General features: G+C 47.7%; 1 protein-coding gene across 1 annotated transcript in view; it reads right to left on the bottom strand.

Annotated features, from left to right (window-relative positions):
* Positions 1 to 556: 556 nt before the first annotated feature.
* The window catches only part of gnai2a (guanine nucleotide binding protein (G protein), alpha inhibiting activity polypeptide 2a), a 36,605-nt gene continuing 18,587 nt past the window's right edge, over positions 557 to 18,574 (bottom strand). The window contains exons 3-10 of the mRNA XM_023804072.2: positions 9,931 to 9,973; positions 8,227 to 8,368; positions 5,849 to 6,009; positions 4,219 to 4,347; positions 2,929 to 3,058; positions 2,371 to 2,524; positions 1,954 to 2,167; positions 557 to 1,475 (exon numbers count right to left, since the gene is read on the bottom strand). Coding sequence (XP_023659840.1) covers positions 1,977 to 2,167; positions 2,371 to 2,524; positions 2,929 to 3,058; positions 4,219 to 4,347; positions 5,849 to 6,009; positions 8,227 to 8,368; positions 9,931 to 9,973 — 950 coding nt within the window. The 3' untranslated portion in view covers positions 557 to 1,475; positions 1,954 to 1,976. The remainder of the gene's footprint in view (positions 1,476 to 1,953; positions 2,168 to 2,370; positions 2,525 to 2,928; positions 3,059 to 4,218; positions 4,348 to 5,848; positions 6,010 to 8,226; positions 8,369 to 9,930; positions 9,974 to 18,574) is intronic.

The raw sequence follows: 18,574 nt of genomic DNA, 5'->3' as shown, positions 1-18,574 counted from the left end.
TTAAGAACCTGACAAATACAAGATTATACACTTTAATAAAATGTAAGAAGGCATTTTCTTCTCTTTTTTATTCAAAAGTGATGCAGCTGCATGTTCTATATGTGAATTCCGTTTGTAGAAAGCCATTTAAGATGGAATTAATTTTAAATGGTTTTCTTGAGAAAAAAGTTATATTGACTATATTTGATTTTTTTTGTGATCTGCTAAGGGAACTTGAGAGGCTGCTATTCTGAATCATTGGAGATTCTTCTAGCAGTAGACTGAGACCTCTGGCCATGCTTTCCTGCTCTCTACCATAGCTGCTGTCATCCGTACGTGTGCTTAAAGATTACCTTCCAGTCTAAAAAATATATGAGTTTTCCTGAAGGCCCTTATAAAGCCACAGTCATCCTCTACTGCCTGTGACCTTTCCAGAACCAGGCTGTGCTGTGAAGCCACAGAGTGGACACACACACAGGTGACTTTCCCTCTTCATGCTGAACCTCTCTCCATGTTCTTCAATGAGCTTCAGGGACCAGACGCGGGACCACGGTAACAGAAACACAGGAAGGAGAAGTCTAATGGCAACTTTTATTTAAATTAAAATCATTTAAAAGATTTTTTTATCGGTATGAAAACAACACTACCCATTTTCTGTGTTAGATTCTGTCATAACAACTAACCTTGTTTTTCAGCAATGTGAAGGAACTGAAATGAAAATTAGGTCTAAGTTAAGTCTATACTACTGATAAAGCAATTTAAGGAGTCAGATATTAACAGAAGTCAAGGCACAGAACATACTTTCAAAGATATAGAATGTAACCATTAAAAAAAGAATGTTAGGTAAATACATATTTTAAATACCAGTTAAAATCTTGTAGTTTCTTCACTCTGCATGAAGCTTTGTAATTTAGTTATTTTTCATTTATAAAGGAATGATATGCTGTTTTCCCCGGAGCCAATATCCAACTATCAACAGTCACGCAGGACAAAAGGGGGATGAATCTAAGAACGACAACTTCATGTAAACATATTAAAGCATTTTCTTCTCATTCAGCTTTTTTCTAATCATGCCCAGCTCCTTTTAAAAAATAAGCTTGTCGCAATTTAAAAGTTCCATCAAACCTGCACACGACATTTTGAAAAAGTAAAATAAATGTATTTTTTTAATATATAAAAGTTTTCATTTTCGCGTCCGCTAAAGAATGAAAAACAACAAAAGAAAATTGTTAATCTGTGGTCGTAACCCAAGGAGTTAAAAAAATATATGGAAACCCCCTTAAAATTAAATATCGAACATACAACAGAATACCACAAAAACAGAAGGAGATGCGGCAGTAGATCGGCGGTGGTGACATTCTGCAAGGTTCTCTGGTTAAGTCTCTGTTTTACACACAGAAGCAGATTAGAGCAGGAATTCTTTGCAGACCAGTGCAGGCAGGCTGTCTTCAGGGTCTCACTTCATCCCTCTGATTCTTAGAGCTGTTCAAGTAATCCTGCGAGGGGGCACAGGTGTGAAAACAGGTGACGTCAGGAGATCAGAGCATCAGCTGTCTGGGTACATCTCCAACCAGAAACACAGAGTAAAGAGACACAGAGTGATAGTCCGAATGAATGGGGAGGGAGAATGTGTGAAAACGGACATGTGCTGAGCATGTCAAAATGCGTGTGCAGCAAGGGGAGTGCTTGAAAACAATGCATCAACACATACCCATTCACGCTCTACATAAGTGTCTGGATACACATTTTGCACGTTTCATAATTAGCATGGATGCTTTAGATGAGAATCAGTGCAGGTTTCATACAACTACCAGCATAACTCAATGTACACGGTTATATTTCATGTTTCTGTAGACAGTTCCATCCCTGATATTCAAAGACTGGCTCCCATGCCTGTGGCACTCAGGGGGGTGTGTCCATGTGTAAACAAGTCAGAGTGAATGTGGCCGGTGTGTGACGACATCGATAGCCTACCTCGGCACCCCGCCACCCCGACTTTAGAAGAGGCCGCAGTCCTTAAGGTTGTTCTTGATGATGACGTCGGTGACGGCATCAAAGACGAACTGCACGTTCTTGGTGTCTGTGGCGCAGGTGAAGTGAGTGTAGATCTCCTTGGTTTCCTTCTTCTTGTTCAGATCCTCAAACTTGGTCTGTATGTAGCTGGATGCCTCATCATAATTGTTGCTTCCTGGACAGTGTACAAAAGGTCTCTCATGTTAAGATCAGCTATACGCAGAACCTCCATACTGCAAAGGTCGCTTTAGTACCAGAAATACCGCCTTGCTTAGCCAAAGTTAATCAAATCACTAATACTCTAACTGAAGGTAACAACAGGCAAAGGAAATGGTTTCGGTTTCTTAGGGCAAACACTGAAATGAAGCTGCACAGTACCGCTGTACTCTGGGAAGCAGATGCTCAGGGGGCTGCGTGTGATCTTCTCCTCGAACAGGTCCTTCTTGTTGAGGAACAGGATGATGGAGGTCTCAGTGAACCACTTGTTGTTGCAGATGCTGTCGAACAGCTTCATGCTCTCGTGCATGCGGTTCTGCGCAGACAGACGAAGGACATTTCAAAGCTGCAGCTTGGCAAAACCTTTTGTTTTATTTTTTGGCCACAAGTTGGCAACACCGTTCTACACAGAAATGGTGAAAGTTCCAGGAGCACACAAACAAACAAGATACTGGGCTAAGCGGGTAGGTCACAGTGAGAGCACCACCTTCTGGATACTTCTGGTACTGCGGTAGCTTCACACAGCTACATGTGGCCAAACAGATTGTCCACTGAGGAGCAGCTTTCAGTTCAATCACACACTCATGAAGCCTTATACCATGTTAACAGCCCTCCTATTGCTAAAAGTCCCCACCAGAGGAGCCTCAGGGTCACTTTCCCTCTGTAGGATCCTAGACTGTACAGTACAGTTCAGCTGTGAGGAAGAGTGCAACGCCTCACCATCTCCTCATCCTCAGCCAGCACCAGATCATAGGCGCTCAGGGCCACGCAGAAGATGATGGCAGTCACGCCCTCGAAGCAGTGGATCCACTTCTTCCTCTCGGAGCGCTGGCCCCCCACGTCAAACATCCTGTAGGAGGAGACCAGTCAGATGCAGAATTCCTACATCACCAGTCGCAGAGCTCATTTGCCCAGAAACATAGTGTGGATCATAGATAAAAATCAATAAGACTTTTCTATGTTTCTTGGGTGTAATCCAGGCCAGAACCCGTGCCGCTGGTCGTGTCTCCACATGCACCACCAGGAGACAGTTATGTCCCTTCTCTAGTACACTCACTGGATTCCTAAGACCCAGTCACTTAGCGGAAAACCTAGACTGACTCCACTGGTTCGGCAACAAACGGCGGTAAATGTGGGGACCAATTTGGCACGGTGAGTGAGAAAGGCATTGTGGGTAGGACCCTGAGCCAAGCTGTAGTCGTGTGATATCCGGTAGGACTGTGCTCACACCTGGTCGCTAATGAGTGCAAAAGGCTGACCAGCATACAGAAATAAACACAAGGGTGAGGAGGAGCCAATCTCCAGCGTCTGTACCCTGACATTCCCTCATGCAAATGGTTTTGCACAGTGTCCTCAGGGATCCCCCGATGGTCCGTTTTAGCTCCCTCCCAGCTCATTAGACAGGCAGTAGCTACAGCACGCCTACACTCCACCTCTGTCGCTATGAACCTCCCAGACCCACTACTCACAGATGAATGGGAGCCATGGTGGATCGGCCTGGTGTGGGCCCCATTTATGGCCATCAAATTTACCTGAGAGGGTCACGTCATCCTATACCAGTGACCTTCTCTCTACACTGACAGCGAGAATCAGACCAGACCCACTGGGGTCTTGGCGCAGGGCCACCCTTCCCAGCCTTGGTTTTGCGGCAGACTGTGTCATTTAGGTGGCATTTGGTGGCATTTTTGCACGGTGTCGTTGCCACGGTTACGGCTTCACACCCGCAGGGATAAAAAGCGATGGGAGGCGTGAAATTGGTGCCGATTTGCGTTGTACATTATTCATGAAGAAAGCACACATCTGGGGTGAGAGAGGTGCAGCCCCAGGCACTATGGGGGCAGTAGGGGGTGACAGCCAAGTGGGGCACTCTGTACCCCGCAATGCTCAGGATGGGGGCGGTAACACAGAATCAGGGCCACAGACACGCAACCGCACACACATGAAGAGTCTGCTTCTGTATCACACAGTACCAGGCTAACAGATACCAGCCATGACACCCAGCATACTGACTTGAAGTGAAGGTCCTTGAAGGTAAAATGAGTCTCCACGATGCCGGTGGTCTTGACACGTGTGCGCAGCACATCCTGCTGGGTGGGAATGTAGTCCGGTCTGGCTATTCTATCCAGGTCATTCAGGTAGCTGTGAGTGGGCGAAAGAGATAAGGGAGTGGAACGAAGAGATTAGAGGTCCGCCTGTGTGTGTATCCACAGACGCCTCCTCACATCTGTCTGTAGATGGACAGACGGCAGCCGACTGAAGCTCAAACAACTGTCTCCCGAAGATTCAAAGCGTCATACGCAGTTTCACCAGCTGCCTGGCACTTCAATGGCTTTTCTTTCACTTTCAGCCAGAGAAACGAATTCACACACATTTCACAAGAAAATAGTGAAGTTCACTTGTTTTCAGACAGTAAAAATGAAATGAAGTTCACAATTAGACACAGAGTACTCAGCAGCACTTGACCAAGAGCCTGGGATTAAGGTCAGATTTTGTATGGGTTGGTGCCCAGCTGGTGGACTGTATTATGGGGGGTTTGCAGGGGTAAAGTGAGAGAGAGAGGAGAAGCGAGGCAGTAAGATTCTCGGAGTGAGATGGAGCCCCAAGTGAAAACGCCCCACTGGGGCTGCTGCTATACTGGGACACAGAATGGCGTGTTGGAGAGTCCCGGGTTTCAGGGATTGTGAAAAGGGCACATATTTAATCCTGAAATGCTAGACAGCCATGTGGCCCTGGGCAGTGTTCAAACACACCAAAGCCCCACTGAAGATCAACAGTGGGAGGACTGTCGATCATGCCTGTGTGGTATTTTGTGGATTCAGTAAAAACCACATACGGAAAAGCAAGCTGTGATTACCGGCATCAGCTCCAGGTGTTCATATAAGTATTCTTTAACATAAATCAGATGGGACCAATCAGTAGAGATCCAATGCCCCTCAGTGACAACCCCATCAAGACCATTTATAGATGGATAAAGACTTACAACCACAGAAGCAGTAGGTAGGAGACACCAGATGGATGAACATGTCATTAGACCTGCAGTTAAGCAGTTCAAACCCGGAACAAGGAGATGATTTCTACATTCCTAGTAAAAAGCTATTAAGGAGCCAAAGCAGCCGAATGCAGCACGTCTCTGCTACAGCCTGAGCAGAAGATGAACCCAACCCAATACAGAGGCTCAGCAGAAGTAGACAGACACCCCACACATCTGCACAGCACTTTTAACTCCAAGGTGAACACTACAGGAACCGGTTCTCCACCCAGGATAATGCCAATGAGTCATCCCTTAAACTGCTCACTAGGTTCCCACGACACTAGAGCCACAGGATGCAAATGGAGACCAACGATTGTCCATGAAGACACTGTTCTTTAACAATATTTCCCCAGGCTGACAGCAGAGTTAACAGGGCTAGAGGGGAAGCTCTTCAAACATTTTCATATCCACAGCAGCTGCTGCCCTGTGCTTTGCATTATGTAAAGTCTGCTTTTATTATACACCCTGTACAACCATGAGGCTGGTAGAAAATTTATAAACAGATATCTATCCACCTCCCTATATTACCTACTGTAAGATGTACACTTAAAGCACATGAGATCACAGCTCGCATGCATCAGTGACATGAACGTGCGGGCGAATACTTACTAGGCAGCAGAGTCGTTGAGCTGATACTCCCGTGCCCGCGTGAAGCAGCCCTGAACTCCGCCGTCAGCCCACAGCCGATGCACCACTTTGGCCAGTTCTTCTGGAAGCACACCCTGCTCCTCAGCCGTGGCAGCCAGGGCGAAGAGCTGCTGGGCATCGTCCTGCGGGAACAGAAGCACCCAGCTCAGTGTGTCACGCAGGGATGACGATGCATGCACCTTGGGCACCACGAGACTGCCTGGAGAAGGGGAGTTATCGGAGACCACCACTATGGTCCAGGTTTGGCAGCTCCATGTCCTGCTGTGCTTTAAACTCCACCCCACTGGCACTGCGGCTGTCCAGAACCCAGCAGTCTGCCCATAACCAGGATGCAGGCCCACTGATACCTCCGGGGCCTGATAAGCGCCAGCTCAATTAACAGGAGGGCCATTGGAGACGTTACCAGTCTGCAGGCTTTGTCTTCTCATGGGGATGGAACGCCTACAGCAAAACACCAGTATCCATCCGGCCCTGATTGATGGCTGGAAGCACGAAAAGGGAACCAGGAGACCAAGAAAGAAACGATGCTCTGCACAAGCAAACGCTCTTGTTAGTATATCAGTCACCGATTAAAGGTCCTGCAGACGTCACTGTGGCAGAGGAAGCCAAAGAGTTGAGTGCATGCTGGGAAACATGGATGAGTCTGAGGGCCACAGGGTCTGGGGCTTATATAAGTGGGGTGATCAGCAGGCCCTTGAGTTAAAGATCACTTGAGAAAATCAATGAAGCACTTTGACATGGACCGGCACCCCAAAGTAGACAGTAGATATCAGTCTGAAGGTTTAGGGCTGTCTCAGACAGCAAAGTGTCGGGCTGGAGCCTGTTAATTTCATTAATTAATCTGTAAAGGACATTACATGTAGAACTCTCTGGGGGATGGAACTAGGGGCCACCAGCAGGCCTGGAGTCGATCTTCAAGAAGCTGTGGAGGTTCCAAAGAAAAGCGGCAGGACAGGAGCAGTAATTATGCAAGACTAACAACTCGAAGCAAATAAATGAGCCAGCATAACTGAATAAGCAGCAGATAGATTAATCAGATGATAGGATAATAATAATAATAATAATAATAATAATAATAATATTACACAATATTAGATATTTTGTCACAAGATGCATTTCCCCCAAAAGCATTCTGTGATTTACACATGTGAATGAAGGCCAGGCAAGGAAACCACAAGCGAGAGAGCAGTTTCTGCATTCATGAACCTCAAACCGCTAGGATGTGTTACTCTACTAAGAAAGAGAGAGAATGAAGGAGAGAATGAGAGATGTAGAGAAAGAGAGAGACAAATATACCAGCCCAGTATGGCTACCTATCCAAAACGACAGATAGTGTCTTAAAGTGGTTAAAGTGCATCCAACAATGATCCTGAAAGTGGCCTCATTTCCATCCAATTTTGTGCCGCATTAATGATATTTTAATCTAATCTTGTTCTTCACCAGATGGGCTTAGCCTTAACATATCCAACAGCTCGGCTTCCTGCCTCCACGTTCACCCTGCAGGCAGACCCTCAGAGGAGGGTGGTGTCCACACATTTCAGTCTGCTCTGCTGCATCATGCTGGAGACCCTCCCCATCTCAATACGGGGTGTCACCCAAAAGCAAATTTGCTAACAACATTAGGAACTTACACAGCTGAAACCATACAACTGAATGGTTCCAACTATCTAAGCTGCTAAAAGGTGCTGTTGGGAAATGTACCTAAAGACAGTTCTCATCTCAACAGCTTCACCAACGCAGAAGAGTCTGAATCAGCAGAGAGAATCCACCTCTCACCAAGACAGACCATCCCATCATAGTGCCATGACTCAGGATGAAGCATTAACCTCATGCCCAACATCTCAATGACCCTGGACAACTTTTGAACGTGATCTTTATTATGCATCCATGATGACTGATTTGTAATAACTGATTGTTTGTAATACCCCAGCCTGGAAGGGTAAAGGGAAAGGCTTCTATGCATCACAGAAATGAATACAGGACACTGTTTCATGTAAAAAGAAATGAGAAACCATGAATGCTGCCCCAGGAGCCAAAGCTGTTTTCAGGTGAGTTGCATCAGACTGTATTTTTCCTGTAGAGTTGAGGATGGAGAGAAAAAATCTGTGACTGTAAAAATGATAAAAATCTTGTATTTTGTTTGGTTACTTAGGGTTAAGGTGAGTGCTGGGTAGGGGTTAAGGTTGTCGTTGTTGGGATTAAGGTTTTTCCCATAGAAATTAATGGAGAATTCACACAAAGATAAATACAAACGTGTGTGTGTGTGTGTGCGTGTGTGTGTGTGTGTGTGTGTGTGTGTGTGTGTGTGTGCACAGCGTGCGACCTCGTTCTGAACATACCGCCCGGCCTGGGTCCTCATAATCAATCTTCAGATTGGCCATGGCTTTGATGATGGCCATGATGGACTGGATGGTGTTGCTGTAAACTACAGCTCTGTACTGTCTGCACTCGTCTTCTGAGTAGCCAGCTTCATGGATGATCCTGGGAACACACAGAAAGTCCATTAAGCCTTGCAGTCCACATGAAGGGATGCTGCCACTGCATCACCCTATTTCAGTCTCTCCATCCTGCCACGTCTCAGAGTAAAAGCACGGCTGGCGTAAATGTGTTTCCCAGGACTGTATCTGTTTGTGGATGCATCACCAAGCTAGCCATGTTCGCACACACGGGAGGCTGACATGTCATCGCATTACCTCTGTCCAGTTTAAAAATAACAGTTTTGTCCCAGAGAAGCTCTTAAAGGGCTCATGCCACCAATGGCATCATTCACAATCCACTGTACTGGCGTCAAGTCGGGGTGAGATTAAATACCCAAACCAAGCCAAACCGAGCCCCGGGGATGTGCGTGTGTGACAGACAAACCGGAGACCGAAACAACAGTTTGAGAAAAGGACTCCCAAAGACAATGAGAGGAGAACTTTTAGGGATCCAGGGTCACTTCGAAACAAGCCCACAGGCTATAAATAAAATGACCAGAGAGCTTGTGAGGTTGTGAGGTGTGTAACACAATGCTTTTAATCAAACCTCAGAGCAACACGAGAGGGAGAGAGAGAGAGGGGGCGAGAGGGGACTTAAAGGACTAACACTCGAAACTGACAGAATGCACCGAGAGCCTCCCAGAGGCAACGGAAATTGTCCAAGGTGCTGGGAACTACAGAAGGAAAAGAAACGACAAAAAGCAAATGGTGGAAGAGTATTCTACGTTCGTTAGCATTAATAAGACAGCTTGGAAAGCGACGGCACTGGCTGTCAGTAATAGCGGCCTGTGGCCACTGTGAATTCACAGCAAACACGAGGTGAATGAATGTCTGTGTAAACACCTGCAGATGATTCCTCCTAGACAATGGGGCTCATTGATCTGCTTCGTTGTGAGCCAGCAGCGCCTTTGAGGCAGCCTTAATGGCCGGTGGCTGAAGTGCACTCTGTGCCCACTAATCAAAGGGGCATTTGGAAAAGCCAGGCTTAACCAGAGTTATGTGGACAGACAATGAAGCCTTTGAGATCCAAGTGTGTGTAGGGAAGGGAATTGGGGTCAGGTGTATGATGGCTTCCAACACTATTAAGAGCCAAACTGCTTTTAACAAATTGACAGCTCCAAGCAGAGGTAAACCCAGTCAACCCAGAAGAAAGTAGTGCACAGAGGACAAGTGAGCCAATCAGGAGGAGTAAATGGGGGTCTAGGGCACAAAGAACCCTCCAGTGCATGTATCTTCTCCTGCAGACTCAACAGGATGCTTTCAGTACTGCTGAGAGAACATCCACAGTCTTTCCTGCTATGAGGACCCATGTGTGAGGCTCCAGCACACTCTGCTCCTCCCTGTACAGCTACAGCTGCCTAACGGGCCCATCTGGGACACCCCAGGACGAGCAAGTGCGACCCAGGCAGACACAGACCGGTCCACACAAAAACAAGAGCAGCCGGAGAAGCACTGGGGGCCGTCGGGATAGGGGAGACTCCCCGGAGAGCCCGTGTGAGGCCGACCCGTATCGTTAACGCCTCCCCATGTCGCCGTGGTTTTAAATGGAAATATGACACCACTTACTTCATCTGCTTCACGATGGTGCTCTTTCCCGACTCGCCAGCACCTGCAGGGAGAAGGAAAACAGAGTTGGCAAAAATAGGCTCCGAGACTGACGAGCAGAATCGTGAGGCTGTGAAGCCGCATATCTGAAACCCTCCTGGGGGGTTTGCTGCACTGACATGGTGCCACTTTCTTCACCCCATTACACCTACATCCATCTCCAATCCGCAATCGCTTAGAGCTTCCTGACAGAGAATATCCCCCCCCACACCCCATCCATCGAACCCAGGGAGCTCACCACCACAACACCATCATATGAACAAAATTAAAGGGTTAATTTAGACAGTTTGCTATTTTTCCCAAGAAGAATATGATGTTCCACATTAGCTGTGACATTTATACTGAAATGACCCAGTCAGCAGATGATTCCTGTGTCATTAACCTCATAACAACCAAGGGACCAAAGCTACAAGGGGCCACACACACGCACACACACACACACAATCTTTGTGGGAATTGTCCATTCATTTCTGTGAGCATAACCTGGAGAGCCCTGGAGAGCCATCTGCCTGCATCCTGTTGTTCATAAAGGTGCTCTGGTATTCATCTAGCAGTATGTATGGGGCCATTATCCTGAAATTTGGGAACATCATGAGGGAATATTTTATGCACTATAGGAGGCACCAGGTCCTATAAAAATGGCTTGATCTTCTTTGCAAGGAGAGCCTTCATCAGACCTAATGACTCCCAGAAATGCTTTAACAGCTAGGAACAGGCATTGCGGATTGAAGACTTCCTTTGGCATTTTGCAAACCCATGTGAAGGAAAAGGAGTAAAACATGCCTCATCAGACCATATGACTTATTCCGGTTCTCAGGTCAAGTGCTCCTTACACCAAGTTACGCATCTTAAAAATGTGGCCTTGGATGCAAATGGTTCCAGGGTGTCTGCTCTGCTGTAAACTGCAAACAATATACAGTTTTTGTTGAGACTGGGTACACAGAAGTGCTGATTCAGATCTTGTAGTTTTTGAGCAGCTTTTCCTGTTAAGTGTCCCTCTAAGCTGGTCAGCGAAATTAGACTTCGATCACTGCTCCTGTTCGGCAATGCAGGTTTTCCACGTTTGGCGTGTGCGCTCATGATTGTGGACACTGTTCTTCTTGGAGCATTAAATAATTCAAAACACTGTCAGTCGCCTCATGTTGCTTTGAAAACTCATCAGCAAACCACTTTTACGGCCAACACATGCAGCTAATTGACATTCAACCAAGAATGACTCACCTTCATTTGTGATTTAGTTATTTAAAAGTAATTTTTCATGTGTGTCTGTTATTTTGCCCACTACCTGTACACACACACACACACACACACACACACACACACACACACACACACACACACACAAACACACACATACGCACGCATACACACACACACACACACACACACAAACACACACATACGCATGCATACACACACACACACACACACACACACACAAACACAGAGTTTGTGTCTCCAGCAGGCGCTCGCTCATGATCATTCACGCCCACATTCACAGCTCATTTCTGGTTTCATCTCCACCGTCTGACCTTCACTGCTTGGTACTGAAATATTCATCTCACTCAGCCTGAATTTTTTGATTGATCAGCTTAATTAATTCACAGATTGTGGGGGTGGGGGGCAGTTGGTCAGCAGAATGTGAGGGTCAAGGGCGGGACAGCAAGTAGACACACATGGATATGGAGCCCTGGGAAGAGACTATGCAGTGCTCCCTCTGAGTTAGATACACTACTATAGTGTTACTACAGCTCTGGGAACCATCTGGCATGCTACTACATCTGGCTCAAAGCCTTGTCAGATACTTCCTCATGCATTAGCTAACTGATAGCTCAGTATTTAAGCGGATGAAATAGCTGTTCTGTCTCCTGTCCATGTGCAGTAACTGAATGTATTATTTAATTTGCCAATGGAAATGTGGAGAGAATCAGGATAAGGGGGGATCTGGACGGACTGGAGAAATGTAGGCCGCAGGGACCCACTGGGGTGGTTCCCAGACCAGGATGCGTGATGACCTGTGTTTAATGTGGTAATATTCTCCCAGCATCCTCCGGGATACATCTCAGGTCACATTAGAAGCGATGGGGAAATGATTTATCAGGGAACCGGAGGCTATGTGTGCATTCGTGCTTGTGTGTGTTTCCACAGCAAACAGCTCCAAGTGGTTAGCTCAGATCTCTAAGGTAAATAAAAGAAGAACCTCTCTGAGCTGTGGACTGAGTGCAAACCCCACATGAGCTGCTGATCCCACCTGAGCAAACAGCACAGGTGTTACAGCGCTGCACCCCAGGTGAGAGAAACCAGGGGCTAATTCAAGGTACAGCCCTTTCTAAAAGTAAGTGTGAGAGCAAGAGAGTCTGTTCTGGCCCTTGAATATCAGGTTCTGTGAAATGCCCTCTGTTGTGTGTTTGTGCCCTCAAAGGAGACCATGCTCAGTCAGCTGTGAAAGACAAACACAATGGGGCTGAACCAAGCGAGACTTCCCAAAACACAGATTCCAGAGAGGAGCTGCACTTTGAGCACTCCGAAGGTCTACTAAATGACACGTTTTGTCTATCGTGACAACACAACACAAAGTCAGAGCTTCACGTCCTGCAATACGACAGGAGAGCAGACATTAAGGACTCTGCAGGGTCGAGAAAGAGTGGAAGATCCATCTCTCAAGGAGGTGGAGGCACAGAGAAGACAACATCATCCTGGTCCAGATAAGCAGACACACAGAGGCAGACAAAAATCTAGCAGATTATACCAATTCCTTCACAAAAACTGTGGTACTGAGAGCACCCCCCTGGTGGTCCTCAAGAGGACTGAAGTAATTTGTTACTGTGATACAGGTTACAGTAATTATTTTGGATGATTTGGCTTGACCCTAAATAGTATTTGGCCCGAAAAATTTTGAGAACCACTGGCGTAGAGAATCAGTCTCACGTTCCTTCCCACTCCACAGCTGTTCAGAAACAGCAACTGGAGACCCAAGGAGAACAAGTGGCTCAAGTAAATTCCACAAATGCCATGGACTGGAATGGAAAATGACCCATTGCCCACAGCACACGGACTGGTTAGGAATGGAGTTTGAGTATGAGCACAGGCAGTCCTCAGAGGCAGACACTCATTACTCTTGCTGGGTAACAGTCAAATGAACAGCCGAAGGACAGCAGGGTAACAGATCCTGGATGCTTCTGAAGCCCCAGTAGAGGACACAGGCCAGAGCTGAAGACTTGACATATGACACTCAAAGTCACAGCGGCAGATGTCTTCAGCTGCTAAGAGCTTCCAGAGAAGGTTCATGATTTAAGATGGTGGGGCTCAGACTGGGGGCAGAAATGGAGAACTACTGGCAACATCCCAATGGAAACAACACTAAATGTTGGCCGGTGGAACCATGCAGGCCGGCGACCCCGCAAACACTAATGGGCAGAAAGGTAAATCACAATGCATTCAGCAAACGGGAAAATGATAGTTTAATGCTGACTGAGGGTGATTAAGAAGGCCTGGGGCAGAGGCAGGGACGGCCAGGAGAAGCCGTGTCACCACAGCCACTAGGAAGAGAGGCGGTTTCAGACGTTGAAAAGCAGAGGCGGATCAGTCTCCTCGGGGTGCTGCTGGTTTCTGCTTTGTGCTCAGGGAGGAGAGGCAGCTGGGAGTAACTGAGGCACCAGGCAGGTTCACACACTTTAGAAATGAGAAGCTCCTCTATCGCTCGGCCACACCTCAACCGTCACGGCAGAGGGAAGCTGGCACCCCTTTCAGCTGCTCTGGTGCCCCCGAACCTGCCCCCGAACCTGCCCCCGGCATCACCTACAGTGTGGGATCCTTAACCACAACTGCTTTAAACTAGTAGTTAGTTACCACTATCACCTCCCGTATTGAGAGCACACACAGAGCTTCTGACAGAATTACCAAACCTGACAGGGTTGTGAAACAGTTCAGTAGAACAAGCCTGACGCCGGGGCATCAGAACAAAGAGAGATAGACAGGGAGCAGTGAGGCCACTTCCTTGAAGGGCTGTGAGCGGATCTGCGCATACTTGCTATGGGGGGGAGTTTAAAATGCAGACGCCAAAAGCGAGCATGGATACACAGAACAAGGAGCATGTAGGCCACTCCGGCCAAATAAGCAGAGCTGTAGAAGGAGACAGACGAAGGTTAATCTAAATGAATAACCCACTCTAAGAATTGAAACTACAACGTTTCGGTTGATTCCTGGTGTTCAAACCGGCAGCAAGGGCTACATTGGCTGGTCAACCGTGTAACCCCAGCCTGGACAGTTGTGGCCATCTGTCTGCACACGGCTGTCCACAGGGCCCATCCACTCCATGCTTTCTCAGTAGCAGGTTTTCCATTATCTGCCAGAAGACATCATTCATTAACCGAAACCCCTCCAGAGCGAAGCCCATATCTGGCAGGTGACACAGTCCTGATAATTCCCGTCTGAAGGGCTGCGTTCCACATGAACTAGCATCTGCCCTTTTAAGTTAATCAGTTCACATTGTTTTTGTATTTTCAGCCAAAAGCACGGTTGATGGTGGCACCCACTGCAGTGCATGACCTGGCAGTCTTCCTACCCCGGTTAGCCCAGGAAAGAGAACATGAGCCATTCTGCATCCCTGCAGGACCATCACTGCCCATAAATGGATCCTTCAACACCAAGCTACACTAAGCCCAACTCAACCAGCACATTTCTGGTTGAGTGCATGGACAGTACCATGGGCTGATGAGAGGAGGGGTGTACTGGGGGACGTCCTGATATACTGAAAGGAATCAAGTCTTTCTTTCTCAGCCTCTACCTTATGCGCTTACCTCTGTTATCTAGACAAGCCCCTCATTCTCTGACCAAAGCCCAGGTTGACAGGGTGGGAAAGGAGCAGGTCGAACCCTGCCCCGACAGACAGAATCCCCCCCCCCCACCTCGCTACCGCTCTTCCATAACAGCATGTCTCTCAGGCTGTCTGAAACCCAGCAATCCTGTCTGCGTAAATAAGCAGAGAATCTGCCACTGTCTCGTTCCAAAACCACCATGATTCATCACCGCGAACATTGCCATCACCCAGGACATGTCTGCACCTGTTCTCAGCACTGATTGGTCTTTAAAAAAAAAGCCAGTGGCAGTAAGCATATTCTGAACAAGTGCGTAATTGTTGCTGGATTTTTTATTTTTTTTTTAAGATCACCATGGAGTCAGGTGTGGAGGTAATGAGGTAAAAAGGTAACTACAGCACACTGTAGATGGGGTGTATGATGTATAACACAGCAGTGGTAGGTCAGTGTATTCTGGTAGCACTGGGAACTGTGGGTCTCTTATAAAGCACCCAGAACACGCAAGACTAAACAGTCAAGAGGAATGAAAATGAACAACTTTGCACTCAGGAGCAGCCAGAAGCTCTGAGTGTCAGACTATTTCTGTTTGGAGAAGCCTGTTTGCTCCGTGTCCGTCTTCACGGCAGGAAGAGGGATGGAGCATTCACCTGCAGCTAGGCTCTCGCATTTCCGCAGCGTAAAATGCCGTCTTCACAATCGAGGAGAACAGAGCCTGGGATTTGCTTCCTGAAAGGATGTATGGGGGGGGGGGGGTGGAAAAGGCATCTGACTCAGCCGGACAAGCGTTCCACTGATTAGTTCCTCATGAGTGTTTCAATTTGAACCTCCACTTCCTTCACAGCGGAGCAGACACAGAAAGCGTCTAAATCCCAGCTGACGTCGACAGGAACCATCATTAGACCGGTGTGAATAGCAGCAGGGGAAAACAGCAGGTGACCCTGAACAGCTCTGTAAATATGGCCCTGCACATGTGGAAGGGAATCCCAATTACTGTCCCCGCTAACACCCTGCGGACCTCTTAGCATCATTAGGGGAAAACGTGCTCCTCTAATGAGGAGCCATGGAGCAGAGCGTGCGGAAGGGGAATATGTATTAAGTAGCTGTTGCTGTCACCCGGCGGTGATACGGTGCTCAGGACATCCAGCCGTGAAGGACAGGACAGGGAGTGCAGACCACACTAAGCACCCGATAGGAGCCAGAATAAACACATATGTGGTGTTACTCTGTGTCTCATCCCATAAATCCAACAGCAAAACCACCTGAAAAGATCAAGCAGCACCACCGGGTTATACAGCCACATGGCAGTTCCACAGAATGAGACCGGAATGATGTCAGATTAAGGCTTCGCTTCGCAAGCAGGCCGACAACTACAGAGCCTCAGAGATTCCAGCAGTCCCAGCTGTGGAAGTGGTTATTGCTTGGTTCGCCTTCTGAAAATAGAACTTAACCACTGAACAACCTCTGGTTCCCCCCCAGTTCAAACCCCAACCCCACACACACATGCACGCACGCACACACACACACGCACACACACACGCACACGCACACCCCCATTCTCCGGGCCCGACCTATTCATCCCGGCTCTGTCAGAGTGCGCAGGCGGCTTCTCAGTCATAACAAATGGAACAGAAGGGGCTTGTTCTCCCGCAGGGCTGCACCAGCCTCCACAGCTGCTCAGTGCTTGGGAGCTTCTCACATGGAGCTTCACGATGCATTGAGGGGGAAGCCTGATGCCTCTGTGCTACATCACAGCATAAAACCAGCTGTAACTCATCTCTATTTGATCTAGGAGGCACCCAGTCACCAACAATGGAAAATTAATCTAAAACAAGTCTAATTAATGCGATACCAGGTGGATGCCTTCCAGATTCCTTGCATTTTTGTCTGGAATATCTCATTTCAAAACAAGCTTAATCGGAAAGAATTGAAATCTACATGCTGAGAAAGCCATCTATTTTTACGAAGGTAACATCTTCCATAACCGCAGACTATCAAAGGGCACAAGGCAGGGGGCTCCAGGGATGGATCTCAGACCATCAGGGCACATGATACCTACACACGTGCATGTGTTTACAGACATATACACATGGCTTGATGGGCAGAAACACTTCACTAAACCAGCAGCCTTAAAACAATTTAGCCCCCAGTTCTGTGCAGAGCACAAATGGAACAGCAGGTCTGCCCAGTTCACAGTGCTGGCCTCCATAGATCTCATTCTGAATCAACAGAGTGTGAGATGCCATTAAGCAGATATGAACCCACAACCACCTGGTGGAATGCTAGTTGTGTCAGCCTAAATGACTTCTGGGTATATAGGACCCCCACAGCAGAGCGTGACTGACTTCCTGAGGGGGCGGCATGCTCTAAAGTCCCCCGATCCGTCACAGGGAGGTAATTAATCCAGAGCGAAAGGCCATTCATCAAAGACAGACGTGAAGCCAGCATGGTCACCGCGAGCGGCCGACTCCCAGCGCGACACCTTGAAACGAGACACGGGACAAGCGTGATGCCAAAGAAGGCCATGCCGCCCGCCCGCCCGCCACGCCAAGGCTGAGCTGATTCAGATGCGGCATGAAAGCACATTCTGAAGCTGCAGCCTTTGAAGCGAAGGGCACCTCTGGGCAAGACATGAAAACAAGCCAGACTGCGGCTCTGCTCTGTGTTCCAGGCCGACACACACAAGCGCGGCCTTTCCGTACCCTATCAGCACCTCCGCAGGTTCACTATTTATCCTCCGGGGGGGATCAGACTTCCTCAGCATGGCACCCCGCACAGCCTGCGATGCTGACGAAGCTCAAACTGCCCACTTCACTGCCCATGGTACTTCAGTTTTCAAACTTCAGGGAAATCAAGTGACCTGTTCCACACGTCATCACAAACCACATTAGCCGGTTACTAAAATAACCTTAAAATCAAAACAGAAGCTCACCAGCAGCTGTTTGCTAATCCGGTCCTTGGGAACCCACAGTCGGTCCAGGTTTTTACTCCCTCCCAGTTCCCAGATAGCAGAGAGGGGACAAAAACGTGGACCAGATTGGGAAACACTGCGCTAGTTGAAGATGATTCCCAGGGCACTGGGTTGTGAGAAACAGGGAAATCCAGAGCTTTGCATGTGCCAGACTTTCCTCAGAAAAGATGTGCTTCAGCAGGAAATTGCTGAGCTCCTGAAGCTATAACTTCTGAATGCAGCAGAAACGCTCATTCCATTATTTCCAAGCTCCTTTTGCATCAGATGTTAACATTATACCTCATGATCACCCAAATGTTATGGGGGCACAATTATCTTCAAATACAACAGGATGCACAGAAACAGCTCGCATGTAACCACAGCCATGCGACAGCAAAGCGCTTTGCTGGAGTCTAACACCTTCCGGATCCACCATGTACCATTCATGTTATTAGCTGTGCCTGTTGCAACAGATCAGAAGGGACAGTCCTAACAAACTTCATACATCTGGAAGTCCAGGTATAATGAGACCTTCAAAGCATCTGATGGAACACAAAATGCATCTGACCCCCATGACTGTAGTGCACGAACCACAGTACCTACTGTTTGTTGTATGCAGCACAGCGTGTACAGAGCTGTGTAATACTGACACAGGAGTCCGAGTTTGATCACGCTAGAAGACTCACGCTGATAACAGGACAGAGAACAATCGTCCATGTATTTGTTAAAAATACTGCATCAGGTTAAAAGGTGGATGCTAACAGCTCCAAATTCACGTACAGAGCTCACAGAAAGTCTGGGGACACTTGCTCAATTCAGTAAAAATATCGCAAACTTATTG

The sequence above is a fragment of the Paramormyrops kingsleyae genome, chromosome 8, assembly GCF_048594095.1.
Source record: "Paramormyrops kingsleyae isolate MSU_618 chromosome 8, PKINGS_0.4, whole genome shotgun sequence".
In the NCBI taxonomy this organism is placed as follows: Eukaryota; Metazoa; Chordata; class Actinopteri; order Osteoglossiformes; family Mormyridae; genus Paramormyrops; species Paramormyrops kingsleyae.
Note: the sequence above shows the minus strand (reverse complement) of the source record. Positions and strands in the feature narration are given on the sequence as shown.